Source organism: Bos taurus, chromosome 28 (genome assembly GCF_002263795.3).
Source record: "Bos taurus isolate L1 Dominette 01449 registration number 42190680 breed Hereford chromosome 28, ARS-UCD2.0, whole genome shotgun sequence".
NCBI classification, from domain to species: domain Eukaryota; kingdom Metazoa; phylum Chordata; class Mammalia; order Artiodactyla; family Bovidae; genus Bos; species Bos taurus.
Genome location: NC_037355.1, coordinates 44,036,735 through 44,061,161, shown reverse-complemented (window position 1 = coordinate 44,061,161; position 24,427 = coordinate 44,036,735). Strand labels below are relative to the sequence as shown.

The following is a 24,427-nucleotide window of genomic DNA, read 5'->3' as shown; positions in this document are numbered from 1 at the left end:
GTCCCTCACTCAGAGGAGCGCTGCTGCTTTTCTTGCTTTTGGTAATCTGTGCCCTGCTGTCCCAGTGCCCCACTGTCTGGTGGATGAAATCCTCTTTTCTCTGAGGTTTCCATGCTCATTGTTCCTTCCTGTTCTTCAGAGAGCATCTGCTGAGTCCTTCATACGCGTCCGTGTTTGCCTGAGGTTAACCTGGGAGAAGTGCCTCCAAGGCCACACGCAGCCCAGTGGGTGTGAAAAAGCCAGGAGTCCTGACTTGCCATCGGGGAATGGCCTGGGTACAGGGCTCCAGTATCAGTTGTCAAAACCGAGGAACTTAAAACGGTGACAGTGTTGATCGTCTCTTGCTGTTTCTGTGAACAGAACATTTGTTCAGTCAACAGGTCCTTACTGGGTGCCCGGCAGTACTCTGGGCCTGGGGATACAGTAGTGAGCCAGGCCCCTGCTCTCTTGGGGCTTAGAGTTGGGCGTGTGTGTATGTGACAAATCACAAGCAAGCAAACAGTCCTCTGTTGACAATCCATGGACAGTTGGTAAAGAGCTTTATTTCACCTCTGGCCCCTCACCCCATCTGTACAAACACACTCTTGGTAGGTCCTGGATCTTGTCACCAGAAGATAATTTTTAAAAAAGTCCCTTGGTAGCTTTTAGTTGCAAAAAAAAAAAAAAAAAGCCTTAATCCAGAATCTTCCTCTGAATCGAAAAAGAATGAGGGACTGGAACATTAAGAGTATGATGCCATTTTGGCTTCATCTGCCTGACAGTGTTCAAGACGATTTACTTCTTCATGGGGTTTTCATGGGCTTCTTAGACATTCCCTCCTGCTCCTCTTTCTCCGTAGCTCCCTTTCCAGTCTGGTTTCTCTGGTAACTCAGATGATAAAGAATCTGTCTGCAACGCAGGAGACCTGGGTTCAAGCCCTGGGCTGGGAAGATCCCCTGGGAAAAAAATGGCAACCCAGTCCAGTATTCTTGCCTGGGAAATCCAATGGACAAAGAGGCCTGGCCGCCTACAGTCCGTGGGGTCACAAAGAGTTGGACACAATTTAGTGACAGCAACAGCATCCCCTTCTGATCCCCTCCCATGACAGCCCTTTTAGCTTCTGCCTTTGTTTCCTGTTGCCTTCTGCTGAGGTAGCCTCGCCCCTTGTCATTCTTGGGTGAGTTGCATAAGGCTCTATCAAAATCATTTCCCTTGCAAATCCTACTCAGATGGTCTTCCATCTTCCTGGGAAATCTGAGGAGCAGGTTAGCAGCTATTAATAGTACTGGGGACTTCTTCAAAAGGAAGACAAAGATCCTTATTTTAACATCTGGTAATAAACAAAATTCCAATGTGGATAATGTCAAATTGTGAGGGGAGGTGTGTGGTGGTGGTGCAAACAGAGTGGTGGAATGCGGAGTGTAGAAAATTGTGTGGTGTGTGATATGGTACAAACAAATGCTTTGCAGTCGGATAGTGTAGTTTGGAATAGGGCCTCTGACATTTATTTTTTGAATTTTTAAAAATTGTGGCAAAATACACGTAACTTAAAATGTATCATTTTAGCCATTTTTGGGTACAGTTGTGTGGTATTAAGCACATTCACATGGCCGTGCAATCATCATCACACCGCATATCCAGAATTTCCCATTGTCCCAAACAGAAACTCTGTATCCACGAACACTAATTCCCGTTCCCCAAGTCTGGCAAACCATTATTCTATTTTTCTGTAGGTATCTCATGTAAATGGAACCATATTCCATTCGTCCTTTTGTGTCTTCTGACATTTATTTTTGCATCTGTGCGTTAAAGCTAAATAATATGTACCTTGTGAGGACATCCGGTATGAGAAAATCACTTAGGATAGTCGTCCTTTCAGAGCTTGCCTTCGACAAACGTTTCTTTCATTTAACCGTATCTGTTAAACTGGCAAAGACTCTGACCTGGGGCGCAGGAAAACTTGTGCACCTGCACTCTGATCCCTCTGGGGGGCAGGCGAGAACCTTGGGCTGACCCCGACTTGAGATCTCGCGAGACTGTCAAACGTGTGGTGTGAGGCGTGGGAGGAAGGTTGTGTTCTCGCGAGAACTCTACCTTTGGGCCCTTGGCGTGTGTCTGGCCGGCGGCGGCTCGGGGAAGGTCTCTTCTGAACGTCCAGGGCGACACACGGAGGTGGTAAGAATCGGAGTGGCCAGCGGGGCGGGCGTGCCTCCTTCCGCTCTCACGCCGCGGGAGGGCCTGGGGCGTCGTGGCCGTTTCTCGGCCCGACGCGGGCTTGTCTGGGCCTGCTTTTGGAGGCCAGCCTCTCCCTCGACTTGCCTGCTCAGAGGGCGACCTTCCACCTGCCCGCCGGCGTGGGCTTGCCCTCCCTTCTCTGGCCCTCGACTCTCGGCCTGAGGGGTCACCTCTTCCTTCCTGCCCAGCCTGTCCTCCTTTCTCCGTCCTTGGACGCACTTGGCCCGGAACCACCAACGCCAGCCTGCCCTTCCGCCTTGCCCCCGGCCCCGGGAGTGACAGCTCCGAGTTTTTGCTCGCTCTCGCCGAAGTCTCTTGGCGCGAGGAGGGGCCTGTTTTCCCGAACGGTCCCAGAGTATATACATTCCTAGCCTGTTGGGTGGAAACAGACAGATTGTGGTTTTTTTCCGCCCTTTATCCGCCAACCCACCGTGATTTACGGTACAGTGCTTGTAATTCTCTCCAAAATCCTGAGAGGTAGCTCCCTTATCTCCTTTTTACATATGAGAAAAGCGAGGCTTGCTAGTCCGTTGCTTCACTCCACCAACAGTTGTTTAATTCAGCACCTGTATGTTCAGGGTGTTGAGGATATGACCCTGAAAAAAAATACGGGCATAGTCCTTATTTTCATGGAACTAAATAATTGGGGCAGGAACAACAATCGTGTGAAGAGGCTTACGTGCCACGTGGTGTAACATGGGGTGGTGAGATCAAGAATGGCAGAAGGCACAGAGTAATACTCGACCCCAGAGGCAGAGCTTTTTTCACCATACTGTTCTGTGTTCTCTAATCAGGGTGAGGTGCGCTGCACCGTAACTGTTTCCACTACCCACTTGGTGATGTTTATGGTTGTAGGGACTGTTGAGTTACTTCTGGATGGGGGTGGGGCAGGCACTCATCGGCGCCGCATTTCGGCGCTGGGGTACTAGCGTGACAGCCCTGAACTTCAGAGAACCTCGAGTCTTTGAGGAAGACTCACTCAAATGCTGCAGTGGAGTTGGGCGTGTGGTGCATGTACCTTGAGGCAAGTCCCTTGGTTTGCTCTTTGAAGGTTTGCTAGTTTGCAGATTTGTTAAGTGAGATGATATATGTAAAGTCTAGCAGGGTAACATATCTTACATTTTATTTCTTCCTCCTTTTCTATTGTTCTTGGGTCCCTAGGGAAAATCCTCAAGTTTTATGATAATGTGTTTGTATTAAAATTAACTTCTCCAATTACTTTATTTTGGGCAAATAGGTATTTTAAAAGTAGAGAAGCATGGTGAGCCATGTAGGGAAAGGAAGATGTGATTCTCAAAGAGTGAGGAGATATCTTAAGAATTAGATCGGACTCCCTACCCCACCGCCATTTTATTTAAAGTCAGTTTAGCTGTGCCAGAACCTCAGGAGCCTCTGTAGGGGTTTCATAAAACTGCACAGGTGATTCTGATACAGATTCCTCTCCCACTAGCTTCTTGGCTAGAATTTTATGATAATTTCCCTCTCAGAGTAAGTGTTAGCATACTTGAAGGCATTCAGAGCAGTCATTGCTGTGACTGCTGAACTTCTAAATCTCAATCTCTGATTTCAAAGTTTTCTTATTTTCTTAGTTTTTGGTGACTCAGTGTCACAAATTTTCCTCTAGATGCCAAGTTTGCCATTGTGTCCCTAGGGAATATCACAGTATGTGTCAGTGTAGACAGTAAATATTTGTAGAATGAGTAAGAAAAATAACTTAAATGATCCGTTCAGCATCCATTGTGTGGTTAGAGAACACAGGCTCAGATCTTGGATTAAATCTTGGTTCTTTTACTTGGAAGCCTGTGACTGTAGGTAATACATCTAAACTTGTCAAGCCTTAGTTTCCCTGTTTTAAAAATTGTATTTGTAATATGTAGGTACCTTAAAGTTTTCTGAGGACTAAATGAGACGATGTGTTAAAAAAAAAAGTCTTGCTTCATAGATATATTAAATACTTCCTGAATCCATTCCTCCAGCAACTGTTTACTGAGCACCTCTGTGTAACAGTGAACAGAAAGACAGCCTCTGTCTGTGGGGAATGTACCTTCTAGTGTGTTTTCTGAAGTGGGATCAGAAAATACATGGTTTCTCCATGTCAGATTGTGATAAATACTATGGCGATAATGTTAAAATATATGAAGGGGAAGCGTGTGGAAGGAAGACTTATTTTATATAGGATAATAAGGAAGATGACACCAGGAAGAGGAGCAGGCACAGATATCTGGAGGAAAATGCAAGTGCCCTGAGGCATTCCTGGTATGCTGGAGGAGCAGCAAAGAGGCCATTGTGGCAGGGCTGAGTGGGCTACGAGCAGGGGAGTAGTGGGCAGCAGTAATGAGGTTTCTGCAGGAATGCTGGAGACTGAGGAGGGTAACTTATTTAACTGATGAACTACCAAAAATGTCTTCCTTTATTAGCATAGCCATTCTCTTATCAGAAGTAATCAGAAACTATTCTAAATTCTGTATCATATATTAATTACATGTATTAATGTGTTACTTTATAATAATGTATTACATGTATACCATACACATATTAATGATTACATGTATTAATCTCTGACTCTTTCCAAAAAATTATCCCCAGTCTCAGAGAATCAAGACGTGTTTCTGTGAAGGATACACAGTGGCATGTGCTGCCAGATCAGAGCGCATGTTCTGAGTGTTACTGAAATCAGTGAATTCAGTGTCTCTGTGTATGTACCAGTTAGCTTGCCAGTCTTAAGCGATTGTTAAAAGGGACCAACCAGTATGTAAGTACGGGATTAAGTTCAGTTTCCTGAAGGAACTGTAGATTGCTGTGGCAGTCTCATTACTCTTTTTGCTGCACTTTGGCCCTCTTAAGATTTTGCTATCAGGTTTTAGTTTGGCTTTGTTTTCAATATAGGTGTGTCTAAGCACATTGTTGCACGTAGAAGACGCGAGCAGTGCAGACGGCCCGAGCTGGTGAGGCGCCAGGCTGGCCACTTCTGCTGAACTGTTTTAGTAGTGTTTCTGCGCTTATCAGGTAGAGGAGCAGCCATATGGTCCTTCTCAGCTTGTCTTCTCTGCTTGCTAAATCCTACATTACAGTCATAATTTGTGAACTTCCCACCTAGTCTACCATTACCTGAAATCCTGGCATGTCGTCCTTACTCTTTGAATTAGATAGATTCACTGGCAAGTCAACAAAAGGTTATCTTGAGGGTCCCTTTAAAACAACAACAACAACAGACTTGTGGCGTGAATGCTTCATCTGACTCTCTGAGCCATCCCTGATTCTCTTGTCATCCCTGATTTTACTTGGCTTGATGATGCAATGAAATCAAGATTCTCTGTTTTGAGGCTGAGGGTATGTTTGGGGCTAAATATTCCTTTTAGCTAGCGTTGTCTTGAGTCCTCTAGAAACATGACAGCTTGGTTCAGTGAAGGAATGGATAACTGGCAAAGTAGGTTACAAAGTTTTTGCTTGTCAGTTGGTCATAGACAGGAAGTTAAGTCTTTTAATACTTGAACAATTATAGATTTGATAAAATGATCTTGGGTATCTTTTGAGTTTTAATTTGGCATTATTTCTAGACCTCTAGGCTTCAGAGGAGGGAAAATATTTTATCATTTGCTTGTCTCTGTCAGGAAAACCACAAGATACTTACCATATAAAATTAGGGATAAATTATATTATTACTGTGATGATAGATAAATAACATCTTTTCCTATATTATGGCAAGAAGTTTCAAGTTGAAGATAGGGGACAGCCCTAGTTCTGAAAGCTTACCAAACTTCTGTGACGTAGGCTGGAATTTCTGTGGTACTGTAAAATCAGAGAGAAAAAAAAAACCCAGAGATGGCTGTAAACACAGTTACTGCTTCCCCTTTAACTCACACATCAGCTCGTGCTTGTGAATCTGTATAGTTGGGCTTTGATGGTTCTGGCATTAGGAAAGGCACTTTATATCAGAGCCTAGCATAAAATCATAGTTTCAGTAGCAATATCCTTGCCAGTTTTGTCTTGTTTGAAAGAAAACAGAAAGTAACAGTTATGGTAGAAACATTTCCACTTCTGAAAAACCTTTCTGAATGGGACATCAAGTTGACTACTTACGTTTAAAGCAGAACTGTACCATACTTCCTGTGGCTGGTCTGAAATTGAGCATTCATTTCTCATGTAGTCATCCATCCATTTATCAAATATGTATTAAGCCTCTGTCGAGTTGAGGGTTAAAGCACTGCACAGCTCCAGGGACACCATTCTCTGTAGGTCAGTTCAGTAGAGCACGTGGAATATGAAGGGGGTTGGTAACGCTATGGTACTGATACCAGGCCAACAGTACATGGCCCCTGCTCTCAGGACCTCTCAGACCAAGGAGGCAGACATGCGACAGTAAGGACAACATGTGTTATAGGTGTCATACTGGAAAGTTACACGTTACACCGGGCTGACTCTATGTGTATGTCAGTGCTTCACTCGTGTCTGACTCTTTGCGACCCCATGGACTCCTCTGTCCATGGAATTCTCCAGGCAGGAATACTGGACTGGGTTGCCATTCCCTTCTCCAAGGGATCTTCCCAACCCAGAGATTGAACCTGGGTCTGCTGCATTGCAGGCGGTTCTTTACCGTCTGAGCCACCAGGGAAGCCTCTATAGGTTAAAACTATTGAGAAATGGGATGCTTGGTCAGAAAAGGCTTAATAGTGGTGACTATGCTTTTCTGACTTAAGTATAGTCAGAAAAGCAGACAGGTAGGGAGAAGGGAGGGGTCTGGCATTGCTGGCAGAGAGAGCTGGGAGAGCCAGACTGGACAAGATGAACCAGCCAGGTCTACGCATGAGAAACCGCTGTCCAGAAGATCACCGTGTGGGGGCTGCTCTGGGGAGACAGCAGGAGAGTCAGGCTGAAGTCAGAAGACTCAGAACTTTATTAGAGAAATTTGGACTTTATCCTGTAGGCAGGAGGGGAGCCATTGGACAGTTGTAGTTTATGCTCTTTAAATGAGACGATCTACTAATCTACTAGGAAATAGATGGTTCTCTTGTTGGGAGACAGTGAAGAAGTCTTGAAACAGAAGAGAGGTAAAATGTCTATGACTTTTTCCCCTTTAGAACCTAAACATTTCATAAATATGAAAGGGCAAATAACAAAGTTTAAGGGAGTAAAAAAGCTACCTGCAGTGTCTGAATGTGGAATTTGTTTAGATTTTTATGATTTTTTTCTCCCTCCAGTTTTTATATTTGTATACTCTTTAGTCACTTCATTATAGTAACAAGTAAAGCTGTCATAAACAGAATAATACTGACTCTCAGTAACTGTGCAGCTCAGTTCAAGTGAAGGAGAGCAGGCATTGGTCAGGATCTGGTAGAGAGGGCATAGAGACCACTGGTTATGTAGGTGGTGGTCAACAAATTTCCTGTTGTATTCACATTGTAACTATTTTAGGGGCATATAAGAGAGATGAAAGTTCTTGACATTAGTCGTATTTTTACAGAGAATTGCTTCTTTCTAGCCATTGACTTAAAGTACACAGGGCTGTCAAATTTTAACTTTCATCATTCAGAGGTATGTCTGGCTTTATTTGTATCTTCACAAAATATGCTATGCAATGAAGATATTTTGAATTAAGAGAGAAATTGTTTTCTCACTAATTTTGGTAGTGAATGACATGGGACTCCAGAAACTGTGCATCACAGATGAAGCAGGCACATCCATAGGTTCTGTTCATCTGAAATCTGAGGGATGCTTAATTGAGGTTCCTAGTCTTCAGTGTCCACTGGCCTTTGCTTTTTGTCAAGTGGTTTCACTTTACTCTTAACTGTTAAGAAAGTAGCTTCATATGCATAGATGAGTCAGTCAGTTCAGTTGCTCACTCCTGTCTGACTCTTTGCGACCCCATGGACTGCAGCATGCCAGGCTCCCCTGTCCATCACCAACTCCCGGAGCTTGCTCAGACTCATGTCCGTCGAGTTGGTGATGCCATTCAACCATCTCATCCTCTGTCGTCCCCTTCTCCTCCAGCCTTCAATCTTTCGCAGCATCAGGGTCTTTTCCAGTGAGTTAGTTCTTCACATCAGGTGACCAAAGTATTGGAGTTTCAGCTTCAGCATCAGTCCTTCCAATGAATATTCAGCACTGATTTCCTTTAGGATGGACTGGTTGGATCTCTTCTCCAACCCCACAGTTCAAAAGCATCAGTTATTCAGCGCTCAGCTTTCTTTATAGTCCAACTCTCACATCCATACATGACTGTTGGAAAAACCATAGCTTTGACTATAGACGGACCTTTGTTGGCAAAGTAATGTCTCTGCTTTTTAATATGCTGTCTAGGTTGGTCATAGCTGTTCTTCCAAGGAGCAAGCGTCTTTTAATTTCATGGCTGCAGTCACCATCTGCAGTGATTTTGGAGCCCAAGAAAATAAAGTCTGTCACTGTTTCCATTGTTTCCCCATCTATTTGCCATGAAATGATGGGACCGGATGCCATGATGTTAGTTTTTTGAATATTGAGTTTTAAGGCAACTTCTTCACTCCTCTTTCACTTTCATCAAAAGGCTCTTCAGTTCCTCTACACTTTCTGCCATAAGGGTGGTGTCATCTGAATATCTGAGGTTATTGATATTTCTCCCCGCAGTCTTGATTCCAGCTTGTGCTTCATCCAGCCTGGCATTTTGCATGATATACCCTGGATATAAGTTATACAGCCTGATGAGAATTAGTATTTTACAGTAAAAAAAAAGTTGATTTAAAAGAATCTGTATAGAATTTTGTCTTTGGCCTGATTATGCAGGCTATAAGGATTATTTTCAGAGAAAAGGGCATCAAAGTAGAGTACCATGAGCATGATAGTCATCAGGCAAGTACTCATTGTGTGCCAGGTACTGTCCTAAGCATTTTTTATATACCAATTCATATAATTCTCATTGAGTTGACCCATTATTATTGTCCTCATTTTACAGATGGGGAAACTGAGGCATAGATTGGTTAAGTGACTTGCCTAAGGTTACACAACATCTAATGACAGGGCCAGGTTTTGTACCCAAATGGTGTAGCTCCAGAGTTCATTCTCTTAACTACTCCATGTCACTGTCTCTCCAGGTAGGGCTTTTATTTCACTACTGGATTCCCAGCACCTAGAATAGAGCTTGGCATCTGGTTGGTGCTCAGTCAGTTTGTTGAATGAAAAGCATCCATGAGCATTACATGCATAACTGGACTGAGGCCATGTGGGAGTGTGTTTGAGAGTCAGAGGGACACCGGGGTACAGGTAGAGAGGTGTGTCACAGATGTGAGGAAATGTCAGAGCCTGAAACAAAAGCCGAGACCTGAACCTCAGCTAGGCTGCCGGTGGTGATCTCAGAGGGAGTCACGAACCTCTGCCAGGAATTCTAGTAACAACTTCGGAAACCTTACTGACCCACTTTTGTTATTTCTTTGTAGTGATTAGCAGCAAAATCCTTAAAGACGTCTTGACGATTTGGGGGGTGGATCAGGGGGGACACAGAGGCTAAACGCAGGAGCAGGTGGGCCGCGGAAAGGCTGGAGAGGAGCCCCTGGTGTCCTCGAGGCTCTGCGGGCCGGCTTCGCCCGGAGTGGCCAGTGGCGGTGGCGCCCAAGCGACTCGGAACCAAGAGTCTTGAGGCAGACGGGGTGGGGGTGGGGCGTCCTCGGGCAGCGGGGGGACCTCGGGGGCCTCCCGAGTGGGCGGAGCCTCGGGTCCCGCCCCGCCAGCGCGTCTGGCAGCGCCCTGCGGGCGGGCGGGAGCGCGCACGTCGGTCGCGGGGCGGGGCGCTCTCCGCGGGCCCAGGGACCTTTCTCACCCCGGTCCCGGATAAAGCAGCGTCCTGCTTGCTGGGCAGCTCGCGCGCCGGGGCCTAGATTGAGAGGAGGTATGTCCAGCAGCCCAGGGCCGCGGCGGGAGCCCCCCGGATGGGCTCCCCTGGGTGGGCTGGGAATGGGCCCTGCTGTGCGCATGCGTACTGAGCGGTACCGGTACCTGCTCTGAAACAGAGTGAACGCGCGGCTGCGGCTTCCCGGGAGGACCAGACGCAGGCTGCTTCGGACAACTGTGCTCCTAGAAAGTGTTGGGGAGCCTGGAAAGTCGCATGTGTCACTGTTGCTTTTGAACTAGAAGTGCCGTACTTGGCATTAGATGGTGATGACTAATATTGTGGTTCGTTTTCAGTTATTGCTTCTGAAAGTTGATGTGCTGGGGTTGGTTGCTTATAGTTACATGTATAAAGGTAGATCTGAGTGCAGTAAGGTCTGAAGTGTTAAACGATCTTAAAATATGCTGTGAATTTAGTATTCCCTTATTTTGTGCGTTTCTTTAGGCGTTAACCTTTGCTTACATGCTTTAAAAAATTAACAGAATCATCCTGAATTTCAGAAACTGTGGGCTAGGATGAGATACGTATATATAACCTTTGAGTTAATGATTTGTGATTAAAAAAAAAAAAACTCTAGTTTTAAAAACTGACGGAAGAGAGAACCCATTAAGAAATGTGTCAGGGTAAAATTGTATGTGGACTGTTAGTGTAATGTTTTTCTTGAAAATTTGTACAAATATTCTGATATATGCTGTCTCATCAGAGGTAACCAAATGGACCATTAGTATTCTAATTTAGCAATTCACAGAAGATAATAAGTACGTTATGGGTCTTTTAGCAATGATTTAGATGCTAGGAATATAAATGAAAAATGGACATTTTTTTTGGAGAGGAGAGCGATTTGGGAAGGAGTCAAACAGTGAGACCTGGAAGGCGCAGTTAGAAATGATACAAGCGTTCGTGGAGACAGAGGATGCAGAGTGATTGTGATAAGATGTGAGGTAAGATCCCAGGGCTCTTGCTCCTGTCTTTCATGCTTGGAAGTGTTTTGGTTATTCTGAGCCTGTCATGACATGCTGTTTATTTTTGTTAGCATTATCTAAGGAAGAAGATTAAGAAAAATTGGTTTTTTTGAGGATTATGAATGGACTGAGATTCTTAATGGAAGGTGTTCCAGTAGTAACCCGTTGGAATGTTGATTTTAACCTCCTGTTGGCAAATAAGAAGAATATATGGGTGATGCCCTAAAGGAAGAACAAACTGGTCAGGAGAGACTTCAGGACTTGACCCTAGGAACCCTAGTTCTAAACCCAAATCTTCATGTTACGGCTGTGGTGGCCCTTTAGATGGGTCATTTAAACTCTCTGGGTCTTTGTGGCATCATCAGTGTAATGAGACTAGTCCATCACAGAGACGCCTAAGGTTTTTCTAACTTTAAATTGTGGTTAGTGTTGGTCACAAGAGGGTTATAGCTCTTTGGAAATTTTATGGTTAAACCATATGACTAGGACTTAGCTCATTTGCGGTTTAGTTGCTCAATTATTGTTCCCTGACCTTTGGATTTCATAACTAGATTTGTGCAGAGTATTGTGCAAATATGGCATATATAGTTTGTGGAACTCTTCTTTGAGGAAAGAAAATGAAAGTTGCTCAGTCGTGTCTGACCCTTTGCGACCCCACAGACTATACAGTCCATGGAATTCTCCAGGCCGAATACTGGAGTGGGTGGCCTTTCCCTTCTCCAGGGGATCTTCCCAACCCAGGGATGGAACCCAGGTCTCCCGCATTGCGCAGATTCTTTACCAGCTGAGCCACACGGGAAGCCCTTGAGGGAGTCTTCAGGGAGAAGGGGTGGGGTGGGGGCGGTTCTCTGGCAGTGGGAGGACCTAGTGGGCTGCCCGAGTGGGCGGAGCCTACTTTGAGGAAAGTCTGTTTTTCCTGGAGCTTTATTTATGTGAGGAACGTATGTATTTCTCCCTTGATGTCTCTCCTTCCCCAAAACCTTGAACAGAAATCCTAGAGGCAGGGACGTTTTAGAAAGCATTTAAACTTTTAACTTGTCTCAAACAAAAACACCCCACACATTTAAGGCAATACTTTTTTTTAAAAAGTCAATCCTCTTTTGAAGGTAGTAGGGCAGAAACGTGTGTGTAGACTTAGTATATTAATATATTAGAGGGTTTAGACCACTGAGTTTTTGCCATAAAAACAACTTACGTTTTGCTCTGTTATATAGTGAGAGAGTAGATGAGAGCTATATTTATTAAACAAGTACCACACCCTGACCACTAAGTCTCTGAGGTAGATATTGTTATCTTCACTTGTTAATTAGAACATTAGGTTCAAAAAGGGCAAACAGTTCAAGGTCATAACATTAATTGATGGCTAATTGATTCTGAGTCTGAGCTTTGTCACTTCAGAGCCTTTTCTAGTTTCGGTGCTTCTTTGTATAGTCCAAAGGTGGAGATTCTGTTGGAGAAGGCAATGGCACCCCACTCCAGTACTCTTGCTTGGAAAATCCCATGGACGGAGGAGCCTGATGGGCGACAGTCCCTGGGGTCGCTAAGAGTCGGACACGACTGAACGACTTCACTTTCACTTTTCAATTTTCATGTATTGGAGAAGGAAATGGCAACCCACTCCAGTGTTCTTGCCCGGAGAATCCCAGGGACAAGGGAGCCTGGTGGGCTGCCGTCTATGGGGTCACACAGAGTCGGACACGACTGAAGTGACTTAGCAGCAGCAGCAGCGATTCCGAAGGTCCCTATAACTCAGCTAAACCTAATTACAGAAGCAACCAAACGTTAAAAAGTGCAGTGTGCAGGGCTTGGGTTAAGTGCTTATAGGCAGGTATTATCTGTTTATCTTTATTGCAGCACTTTGTATTAATAGCTACTGTTGTCTCCGTTTTTCTAGAGGAAATTGTGGCCCAGAGAAGTTAAGTAACTAGCTCATGGGTCTCAAGGTTGCAGATGTAACTGGAATTCCGGTTTCTCAGGCCTCAGAGTAATCTCTTCAACATCACACTTGCTACACTGGCTCTCCAACCTGAAACAAATAAGTTGTTGAAATTGACCGTATGGACTTAGAGAACTCATACAAGTGTCTTTGAATGAGACAGTTCAGGACTGGCTTCACCTTCTGTGGTTTGAATTCACCTGTGTGGTAGAGTTCCTGATTTCAGCTCTGAGGGTTTCCGCCTCACTGCAGTACAAGAGGACAAACTTGCACAGCTTCTTTCTTGGGATCTAGGCTATGGCAGCTGACCACCCCATGACTGTGCCACAGGAAGGAAGGAGGGTCAGAGCCAAGGGCAGCAGAGGGACAGACATCCCTGGACTGGGTGTAAGGGAATGAAACAGGCTTGTAAAGACTCTTACTCTAACCAGGTGACTGTCTTAAAGGATAACTCTCGTTTTATTTTGGAAACAAGGTGGGTTAATATGTGGCGGAGAATCAGTTTTGTAACTTTGAAATCTCATCCTAATTTGTATCCATAGCTTATAAGGGGAAAATCCAATTTGTGTGTTTTTACTATATTCTATTCTTATTAGGCAGAGTGTAGTATTGTGATTGCTTTGAGAAGACCTACTTTTCTACACTGTATGCATTTGAATTTGTTTCCCACATGATGTAGAGCTGTGGGGTTTTTTAACATTGTGAAGCAACTAAGAGTGGGAAATTAGGCACAGGTGAAAGTTGTTTAATATATTTGAAAGCTGAACATGCTTTGCATGTAACTTATGTGCAAAGTGAAGCAACTTGTGGTAATGAGGTGACATTCTGCTCTCCGAATATGAGCCAGCATTTTACCCGCATTTTGCAGGTTCCTACTGTGTGCTCTGAGCGTACACTAATGGGTGTGTTTAAAACAGGGCAGCTTACAGTGAGAATGAAGGTAGCAAAGTAGCTACAGCTGGTGTTTTAAGGGGTAAAAAAATCTCCAAGGGGATTCCTGTTGAATCCAGTTAATGAAGCCCTTCTGTTTTCAGAGATGATTATAGGGAACCAGACTGTGGCAACAAAATAGCAGGGGGAAGTTAGAAAATTTCCTGAATCTTTGTTATTTTTAGTAAATCTAGTTCCTGAAACGTGAATCTCTTTTGCTGAGGTGGTCAGAAGTCAGCCTACTGAATTTCTTCCTCCCGTTGCCTTGTTTCTGAGGATGGGGAATCTCACTGCATTTGGCTCTTCTTAGGTTCCAGCTAGCTAGCCACCTGGCCCTAAACTTCAGCCTGAAGATGCAGCGTAGGCCAAGGTCCTTGTGTCTCACATGAATCGTCAGCCATTTGCAGGACTCTGCACTGGGTAGACTGCTGTTCCCCTGAAAGCTGGCCTGCTTCTCTGCAAAGGCCATTTCCTTCAGGATTGTTAGGAAATTTCTTTATATGTTGCCTCAAATATCTGCTATTAATCCTTCTCTACTCCTTTTGGGTCATTCTGAACAAGTCTAATTCTATTTGACAGTCTCCAAATATTCCAGATAGTAATCATGTTGTCCCAGAGACTTCTCTTATCTAAACAGCCTCTCTTCCTGGAGAAATTTTTCATGGTTTTGAGGCCCCTTTCTTTTTTTTTTTTTCCCTAAATGCTTGTTTCTGAAGTTTGTTATTCAGAGAGAAATTTCAAAATTAGTCTAATAAACGTGGAACAGATTAGTCCTGTGGCGAATGTTATGCTTTCGGTTAAATGTAGTCATACAGTAAGTAATTTTTTCCTTGAGATCCAGTGTACTGCTAACTCATATAAAGCTTGCTTTCAATTAAAATATCCATTCTTTTATAAATACTGTATCCTAATGCATATATGAAATTAAAAGACGCTTACTCCTTGGAAGGAAAGTTATGACCAACCTAGATAGCATATTGAAAAGCAGAGACATTACTTTGCCAAAAAAGGTTCGTCTAGTCAAGGCTATGGTTTTTCCTGTGGTCATGTATGGATGTGAGAGTTGGACTGTGAAGAAGGCTGAGCGCTGAAGAATTGATGCTTTTGAACTGTGGTGTTGAGAGACTGCAAGGAGATCCAACCAGTCCATTCTGAAGGAGATCAGCCCTGGGATTTCTTTGGAAGGAATGATGCTAAAGCTGAAACTCCAGTACTCTGGCCACCTCATGCGAAGAGTTGACTCGTTGGAAAAGACTCTGATGCTGGGAGGGATTGGGGGCAAGAGGAGAAGGGGACGACAGAGGATGAGATGGCTGGATGGCATCACTGACTCGATGGACATGAGTCTGAGTGAACTCCGGGAGTTGGTGATAGACAGGGAGGCCTGGCATGCTACGATTCATGGGGTCGCAAAGAGTGGGACACAACTGAGCGACTGATCTGATCTGATCTGATCTGAATGCATATATATGGAAATCTAGAAAAATGGTCCTGAAGAATTTATTTACAGGGCAACAGGGGAGAAACAGACGTAGAGAATAGACTTACGGACATGGGGAGAGGGGAGGAGAGGGGAGATGTATGGAAAGAGTAACATGGAAACTTACATTACTATATGTAAAATAGATAGCCAACGGAAATTTGCTGTATGGCTCAGGAAATTCAAACAGGGTCTCTGTATCAACCTAGAGGAGTGGGATGGGGAAGGAAATGAGAGGGAGTTTCAGAAGGGAGGGGATATATGTATACCTGTGGCTGATTAATGTTGAGGTTTGACAGAAAAAATTCTGTAAAGCAATTGTCCTTCAAAAAAAATTTTTTTTAAATCTCCATTTTTTGAAAAACATTGTTTTCCATTTTGTCCTCCCCCATTCAAGTAAAAACAAAAGCTGCATTTTGTTTTACAAGATTTAACAGCTCTGTAGGGATTGTCTTGAAATCTGTTTTTGTCACAGCCCCATGTTATCTCCAGCTTTAATGTCTTCTGTGTTTTCATCCAGGCAATTAGAGAAAACTGTTGAGTAATTGGGGAAAACAGGGGCATACCTCTAAAAACTTAACAGACTGGTTTTAATCCATAATCCTTGAGTACTTTGTAAAACATAATTTTATGATTCAGTTGAGTTGTCCTGTTTCGCCCATGCTTACTTTGTCCACAAAGGTAGTATACAGCCTTGTCACAGGTCTTACTGTTGTCCAGATACATCATGTTTACAGCATTGCCTTGACGGGCCAGTTTAATAAAACTACCCAGGAAGGAAATAACTTTGGATTCTAAGTAAAAAAATTACTTGGAATCCATCTAAGCCCATGGATTCCCCGGGCTTAGTGAATCCATACTGGGCTACTGTGATCACTTCTTTTTCTCAATATTTAGAAACCATCTCTGATTTTAGATTTATCCAGGATAGATAGGGCAGGATGACAGTAGTGGTGGGGGGGGGGGTGTTGCGGCGGATAGACAAGTTATATTTATTAAGGGTATACTGAGTGCCAGGTCCTATGCTGGAAGTAATGTTAAGTAGTCATGAATAGTAACTGGGAGTTGGTTGGATAATCATTTGGGGGAATGATTGCAAGGTGTTTGGTTGTAATTATAGTGCAATTTGGATTTTTTTTCTTTTAAAGGAACAAGGTGCAGAATGAGTACCTCACAGGACCAGAGTGGCTGCTCCACTAGCAGAGAACCCCTTTTGAGGTGTTGCGATGCACGGAGGGACTTGGAGCTTGCTATTGGTGGAGTTCTCCGGGCTGAGCAGCAAATTAAAGACAACTTGCGAGAGGTGTGATGTATGCTTTTCTTTTCCCTTGTCTGAACTCTTAGCACAGGTCTAGTTAGAGCATAGCCAAGGGACTGGCTTCTCCAAACCAGAAAGTTTTTATCCCATGCCTTGCATCATCTGCCTGAAATGTTGGTGCCTTTGATTCCAAAGGGAAAATGGAGCAGATGTTAGAAGAATCTAGAAATTCTTATGCCACCTCACAGAATTCAGTTTAGCTTGCATTTTTGCTTGCTTCTCTGTGTGGTGGCTGTGCCGAGCACTGCCATCAACTTAAAGTAGCAAATGGATGAGCTCAGCTCACTGAACTGGTCAGTTGTGCTCCTGATGCACAAAGGATGGCATTCCCACATCCCCTGCTGTCTCTTAATTTGGTATTGGCGTGGCATGGTTCTGTAAGTGAGGTGTTGTTAAGAGCAAGCCAAGACAAAATCTGTTCTTTCTGTTGGCCTAATAGCATTCTGTTGGTGAGTTGGTAGACCAAGTATTACATGACTGAAATACTATTTTACTATACAGAAAATGGCGTTTTGAAATGTAGTTCCTTATATGGATTCTCGTGGATAATTTATAGCCATTAAGATTTTCTTCTGTAGGATTTTTATATTTATCCCCTTTTGCATCACTGTTTATACTTCCAGAAACATTTAGCTAATAATTTTACGTAAACTGTCTACCTTCATAGTCCTCTGGCTGCTGACACGTAGTGGTTCATCTCTTCATTAAATTGGCCTGCTGTAAATGTGTTGCTTATTCGTAGGGTGAGAAAAGGGATAAGGGCTAGTTAGTTACATTCTTGTCTTATTCCACTGATGAATTTGTAAAACTATAGGTTTTCAAATTATGTGGAAAACATAGGGGAATCAGTATTACATGACATATCCTTGGATTTTCTTTTGACTTCTTTAGGACACCCAAAATAAACCTTATCCTCTTAGAAGGAGGGGTTTTGAGGGTTTTAGAGCTTAAAGATGCTTTTATGACTGAAAATCTTAAACTGGATCCATGGGGCTTTGATTGTTCCATGGGTGGGCTTTGGGACACTCAACCCTGAAATTATAGGCAAAATTTCAAGTGCATGCATTTTTCTGGGGAGATACTCCATACATGTCATCAGTGGATAATCAGAAGGATTTGTGACCCCCAGAAATTTAAGAACTGTACCATTCTGTGGGAAACACTGTTCTTTGGTGAAGCTAACATATTTATGTTTCCTAGGTCAAAGCCCAGATTCACAGCTGCATAAGTCGCCACCTGGAATGCCTTCGAAGCCGTGAGGTGTGGCTGTATGAACAGGTAGATCTCATCTATCAGCTTAAAGAGGAGACGCTTCAGCAGCAGGTCCAACAGCTCTACTGGGTAAGACGACTGCAAGGCCATAATATGCTTTCTGGTTTCCAGAGACTGTCTTTTCGGTAATGAAGCATTAATATAGACCAAATCAAGATCTAATCTCAAGTGTTATTTGCTGTTTGTTAACTTGGATGCACTTGGTGCTTTCGTATCATCGTGGCTCTGTGATTTCGTTTTTCTTCTAGTTACTGGGCCAGTTCAATTGTCTTATTCATCAGCTGGAGTGCACCCAAAACAAAGACCTAGCCAATCAAGTCTCAGCTTGCCTGGAGAGGTAAAGACTCTTTTTGTGTGTTTTGATTTTAGCTCTTTGACTTTGGTGTATTAAAAAGTCACTTTGTAACTCTTTGCATGACTTGGATTTAACTTAGTGTTAAACTTAATGTTCGTTTGATAATATCATCTTGCTTTAAATATTTACCTGGTTAAGTCATCTATCTTTGGTTGAGTTACTCAACCAAACTTCAAATAACTCACAATTTGGTTTTTATTTTGGATGAATTTGAAATAGGTATTTCTTTAAAATAGCCAGGTTTTGTTTACTTTTTTCTCCAGATTGGGCAGTCTGACCCTCAAACCTGAAGATTCAACTGCGTTACTCTTTGAAGCCGACATAACTGCCCTGCGGCAGGCAATCACCACATTTGGGTCTCTCAAGACCATTGTGAGTAATGTTCATCTCAGAGGGTTCATAGTGAGCTTCTCAGGTCTGTGGCCTGACACATGGTCTTAAAAATAGCACATTTTCACTATGAAAAGGGACTTTCTTGAGACTTTGGTAAGCTTTAGAAACTTAATGTTCTGATTGAATTTATAGAGCATTAGGCTGGTAGTGCTTGGAATGTATTAATTGACTGATTGATTGTCTCTGAATTCATCTTTGTACCTCTTTAAATACCTTTGACTTATTTCTTAAGAAACTTATGGCTTGAGTGGTCTATATAGAGTCAAGTATCGTCTCATTTGGGTCTTGTTAATAGTTGTAATACTACCAGTTCTGGTGAAGGTTTCTTCTGTGAAGATAGTTATGTAGTAGATAGAGAATTCTCAGATTTTATAACTACTTCATAGGTCACTGAATTTAGTGTGAAGAATATTTATTCTAGTGAACTGTAACACTTTGCTTAGTACTTTTGAAATTTAGAGATTACAAGTTCACTTTTTTGGTATGAAAGCATAACATTAGTAAACACAACTAATTTGCTTTTTATCTTATAGCAAATTCCTGAGCACTTGATGGCTCATGCTAGTTCATCAAATATTGGGTCCTTCTTAGAGAAGAGAGGCTATATCCCATTGCCAGAGCAGGTAAAATGTCATTTTGTTTCTGGTAACTGAGTTTTTATTTGGCTTGTATTTCTTTGGGGTTTTGATTATATCACTTTTTTTTTTTTTTTGGCTATCATTTATATGTAAAAAGGCACAATGGTAATAAATGAGTTTATACAATTAAATGCTTCCCTTGAGACAATGTCAGAAATTCAGAGGTTTTAGAGGTGTTCAATTAGAAAGTAATTGTTATCAGTTAGTTCGTAAGAAATTATCATTAGCTCCATGATGGGGTTGGTTCTCTTAGGGATCCTTCTCTTTATCATTTACTTCTGAAGGCAGTGCGGGAAGTGTGAATACAGGACCCTAAAAGTTTTGAGTTGAGAAGCTGATTTCCAGCTGTACTCTTTGTTTTGTAATTGTGGAAATGGAGGCTTAGGGAAATCATTTGACTTGTGCAGGGTCAGCACCGAGCCAAGATTAAAGAGCTTGGGTCTCCTGTTTTTCTGGCACTTTCTGCTGCATTTGACATTGCCTTGTTAAGCAGCAAAGTATTATGTGATTAGCAGAAGTCAGCGTCCAGCACCACAGCTGCCCCTCTCAGTGAGTGGCTCCTTGGAAGTAAACCTGCCGTTGGTCACCAGGCTCCTTACCTACCCAGCACCAATCTCCAGGACTGGCTCAACCACAAGCAGACCTTGGAGAACAGTCAGGTGTGTTGCTGCCTCTACTGTTTCTGAGATAGATGACGTAATAGATGGGTTAGTTATTAACTGGTAGCATGTCTTTGGTTTGTAGCTCTAGTCTGGGAAACATGTATTTTAAGAATAACATTCTATTACAGTAGTGACACCTTTTCACTAGATGAAAAGCTTAGGAAACCACATAGAGAGACACAAGCTCACAGTCCCACACGCAGAAACTACCACTGTAACACTTTGTGCGCACATATACTGGCACGAATGTACTTCTGTCATTTAATTTCTTCCATAAAATCCCTCATAATATATACTATTTCATTGATTGGCTATAAACTTCACAGTTTTTCTGAATATAAATAAATTTCCTTTGCATGTCCAGGAGATAATTATTTATATGCATTCTTGATTAGTTCTTTAGGAACAAATTGTTAGAAATTGCGTTCCTAGATTATAGATCTGGAGACCCTTTAAGGCTTTCAATACATATTGTCAATTTGGGTTTCCAGAAAGTCCATACCAGTTTATATACCTTCTTCCCTAAACATCTCTAACAGTGGTAATCATTTACAAGTTTCTTTCTCTGAATTTAACACAAAAGAACAATTTTACTTTTTGAGTTTCTTAGGTTACTAAGGAGATTGAGTATTTTTCATGTTTATTAGCCAACTTTGATGACTTCTCTAATCATATCTATGACTCATTTTTGTCTTAATTCATAAATGCACATGTAGAAACTACTTGTCTCTTTTCTACAAGATATGGTATAAATGCTTTCTCCTAGTTTGCCTTTTTTTAACTGCAAAAAATTGTTTTAATATAATTATGTATTTTAATATCTCAGAGAAATCCCATGTCTTTTGGCCATGTATACTTAAACTTAGGAACATTTTGTAGTGTGGTAAATATAAGTAGAACTCTTATCATTGAATTTCAAGGAAGTCATAATATTCTAGCAAGTAATAATGTGTATTTCTTGTGTAGACCTCTGCTAGAGCCTGCAGTTTCTTGAATAAAGTCTGGGGCAACCTAAAGGGTTTGGAAAACTGGCTCCACAAGAGTCAGCAACAAGAAGTTTCTGAAAAACCAAGTTTCCAAAAGTCTAACAGCTATTCTACTACCAGTTCTTACTCCATGGAAATTGAAAAGGTTGGAGATCTAGAGCCTCTTGATCAAGATGAGATGGATCTTTCTGACTGGCTGGTAACTCCCCAGGAATCCCATAAGCTTGAGAAGCCTGAGAATGGCGGCTGTGAAACCACCAGTGAGAAGTTTAAGCTCTTATTCCAGGTGTTCCACGAGTCCTACAATGTGAATGATTGGCTTGTCAAGTCTGATTCTTGTACCTATTGTCAGGGTAACCAGCCCAAAGGTGTGGAGATTGAGAACCTGGGCAATCTGAAATGCCTGAACGACCACTTGGAGGCCAAGAAACCCTTGTCCACTCCCAGCCTGACTACTGAGGATTGGCTTGTCCAGAACCATCAAGACCCATATAAAGTAGAGGAGGTCTGCAAAGCCAATGAGCCCTGTACAAGTTTTGCAGAGTGTGTATGTGATGAAAATTGTGAGAAGGAAGCTCTGTGTAAATGGCTTCTGAAGAAAGAAGGAAAGGATAAAAATGGTATGCCTGTGGATCCAAAACCTGAACCTGGGAAACACAAGGATTCCCTGAACACGTGGCTCTCTCCGTCCGGAAGAGAGGCAGCAGAGCAAGCTCGGGCACCACAGGCGACGGCTGCTGGAGTTGCTGATTCCTTCCAAGTCATAAGGAGCAGTCCCTTGTCAGAGTGGCTCATGACCCCCTCACACAAAGAAGGATGTCCCAACAAGGAAGCGCCTCTTACAGAGGACAGGGCCGGCAAACAAAAGCTCACAAGCCCCTTGGCCACTGCCTGGTGTCCCTTTAACACAGCTGACTGGGTCTTGCCAGCAAAGAAGACAGGAAATCTTAGCCAGTTATCCTCAGGAGAGGACAAGTGGCTACTTCGAAAGAAGGCCAAGGTGAGCCAAGACATTAAAAAAGCACCATTTGAAGTATATTCAATAGATTTCTTAATCCCAAACCTTGCAAATAAATAGATCAGATCCTTAACTATCTTAACTGTTAAGTACAGCCTAAGTATTAATTTTGGTGCCATGTTAGCAACGGAATGGAACAGTTATGATTATTCATACTGAAGTTTGTGTGCATATTCTATACCCCAAATCCCCATCTGGCCTATTTTATTGCGATTTATGGGAATGATTAGCGGTAGAGAAAATAGTTGTCGCATTTGCTCTGTTACCAGAGTGCCCAACGTGCGCATCACTCTTTACAGACACTAGACTGTTTGGAAGATGAACTGTTGGTATCCGGCCTCCCAGCTGCCATGTAGCGACCCACGCTTTGTCTTGTTGCAGGGAGTATTGCTTGATTCGCCCCTACAGGAGGAACACAGCTTTCCCCCAGACCGTTATGGCCTCCCAGCAGTTTGTGATCTCTTTGCCTGTATGCAGCTTAAAGTTGATAAAGAAAAGTGGTTGTATCGAACTCCTCTACAGGTTGGTATACGTCACTAGTGCAAATATTACAATTTTAGCTGCTTATGATTTGTCTTATGTATGAATTCAGTTTGCTCACCGAACTGTATTTCTGTTAATGGTTTGTGTATTAGGTGAGGTGGGAAAAGAGAGATCATAGAAACTTCATGTTTCACATGAACTTGCTCCATGAAATAACTAGGACATACTTGAAAGTAACCTTTGCAGATGATGCAGCTGTCAGAATTTTTGGAGCCCGTATGGTCTCTAATAGCTTATTGAGAAATGAGACCTTTAAAGTGGGAAGACATTTGCTTTTAATTGTACAGTGAAGTGACTTTTTATGTGGACTTTTCTTTACAGATGTGAAGGAATCAAGTACTAGTCAAGCAAATTTTCTGCAGATTATCACAAATCCATGAGCTGAGTGACTGTGGCTTGCAAAATCATTGTCTCTGGGTCTGATGTAGTTCCTTTCCTCCCCAATTTCGAACTAGTGAAGAGAAATTAGTCATCAAACTATGAATTACGGTGTAAAAGAAAAAGGTGATTTGTTGATGCTGAGGTGATTCAGGTTCTTGCTTACAGAAGTATTAATTCACCCCTGTGCTAGAAATGCATCTTAGTGGGTAGGTCTTTCTCATAAGCCTCCATGGCTCCTTAGATTGGGTGGTTATTAGAAGTACATTAAAACAATGTAGTTTTAAAAGTGAAATAGTTCTATAATCAAAGTGTGTTGATGTATTCTAAAGCTAGTAAAATTACCTTTTGACTGGCAGTCTTTGGATGCTTCCCTTATTGTGGGTTTTCTTCGATTAATGGTGAATTCTTCTATTTAATTAATATACTATTGTATTTTACATTATACCCTTGCCAAGATAGTGGTTTTTCTTACCAAAACACATATTGAAAGTCTTGGCAGTTTTTGACATTTATCACAAAACATTTTAGCTTAGGTGCCAGATTCTACATTATTTTTCTTCTTTTGAAAGACATTCAGATTTTGCAAGATCTGTCTTTATTTCCTTCTCTAAATATTATGAAAGAACATCTCTTTCAGAAGGGCTCCATATTGCTTGAAGACTATATTCAGAGTAGTTCTAGCCTCTTCCAAAATATTCTGAAGAACTGCAGGCAGCGGAGCCCCAGTGCCGACTAATCAAAAAGCAAAGTATGTTGGAAATGTAGTACTTGAACTGTTCACTATCCTAAGTGTTACTGGTGCATCCTGTGTAAATGGAAGCTGACCTTGACACCTGGTGCTTTTAACTAGGCATAAATTAAACGTCCGCTCACTGCAAGACAGCATACCTATACCTCTAATAAGTGTAATGCAGTGACATTTTAGTGAATAGGAAGTTTTGAACACTTGTGCCTTGGGGTGTTTATTGAAGCTTTATGAAAACTATCGATGTTTCCTTAGTATCCTTAAAGTTATGTCCGTGCTTTAAAGTTTCTCTGTAGGAGAGAGGTGGTATTTATACCACATTTTAAAATTCTCTAAAATGAGACATCTTAGCTGCTTTCCACTTTTAAACTATGAAGCCACTCAACTTGCCTGTTACTGGAAATACCTTTACAGTTTGTGATGTGGTAATCTAGACAGCCCCTTTGGGGAAACTTCAGTCCCAGTGTCGTTGCCATACAGCTTCACTAGAGTTCTTAACCACAGCTGAAAGGAGCCTATTTTTAGTTCTTCCAGATAGCATTTAGAACTTTAAAAGGTGGTGAGTAAAAACTTAAGCAGCTTTTCTATTATCCTAGGTTGCAGGAAACTTTGTAGTTGAGGTTTAACACGTTGTGTATCCCTAAATTAACATTAATCACTATGCTAATGAGTATGTAAACCATTCTTTTTCATTGATGCATTTTGTATCTCCCTCCATTCATTAAAAGCATAACAGCCA

General features: G+C 42.4%; 2 protein-coding genes across 12 annotated transcripts in view; one reads left to right on the top strand and one right to left on the bottom strand.

Annotated features, from left to right (window-relative positions):
- LOC132344155 (uncharacterized) overlaps positions 1-13,828 on the bottom strand; it is a 17,894-nt gene extending 4,066 nt beyond the window's left edge. Inside the window, exons 1-4 of the mRNA XM_059882732.1 lie at positions 13,823-13,828; positions 9,594-10,054; positions 5,968-6,003; positions 1,807-2,626 (exon numbers count right to left, since the gene is read on the bottom strand). Of these exons, the coding sequence (XP_059738715.1) occupies positions 1,888-2,626; positions 5,968-6,003; positions 9,594-10,054; positions 13,823-13,828 (1,242 nt within the window). The 3' untranslated portion in view covers positions 1,807-1,887. The remainder of the gene's footprint in view (positions 1-1,806; positions 2,627-5,967; positions 6,004-9,593; positions 10,055-13,822) is intronic.
- NCOA4 (nuclear receptor coactivator 4) lies at positions 2,072-24,427 on the top strand. Of its 11 annotated transcripts, XM_059882531.1 has the most exons (11): positions 10,014-10,353; positions 10,900-11,010; positions 16,526-16,680; positions 17,896-18,036; positions 18,216-18,304; positions 18,586-18,694; positions 19,249-19,338; positions 19,866-20,012; positions 20,982-22,001; positions 22,401-22,541; positions 22,884-24,427. In XM_059882531.1, exons 3-11 carry the CDS (start codon positions 16,540-16,542, stop codon positions 22,887-22,889), a joined length of 1,884 nt encoding a protein of 627 aa, XP_059738514.1. In that variant the 5' UTR covers positions 10,014-10,353; positions 10,900-11,010; positions 16,526-16,539; the 3' UTR covers positions 22,890-24,427.

What these genes read in the sequence shown, in the direction of transcription:
- NCOA4 (XM_005226578.5), top strand. Translation starts at nt 16,540, where the DNA reads ATGAGTACCTCACAGGACCAGAGTGGCTGCTCCACTAGCAGAGAACCC. An exon ending in TTGGGTCTCTCAAGACCATT is followed by an intron (nt 18,695 to 19,248) that starts GTGAGTAATGTT and finishes TTTATCTTATAG; the next exon opens with CAAATTCCTGAGCACTTGAT. An exon ending in TACTTCGAAAGAAGGCCAAG is followed by an intron (nt 22,002 to 22,400) that starts GTGAGCCAAGAC and finishes GTCTTGTTGCAG; the next exon opens with GGAGTATTGCTTGATTCGCC.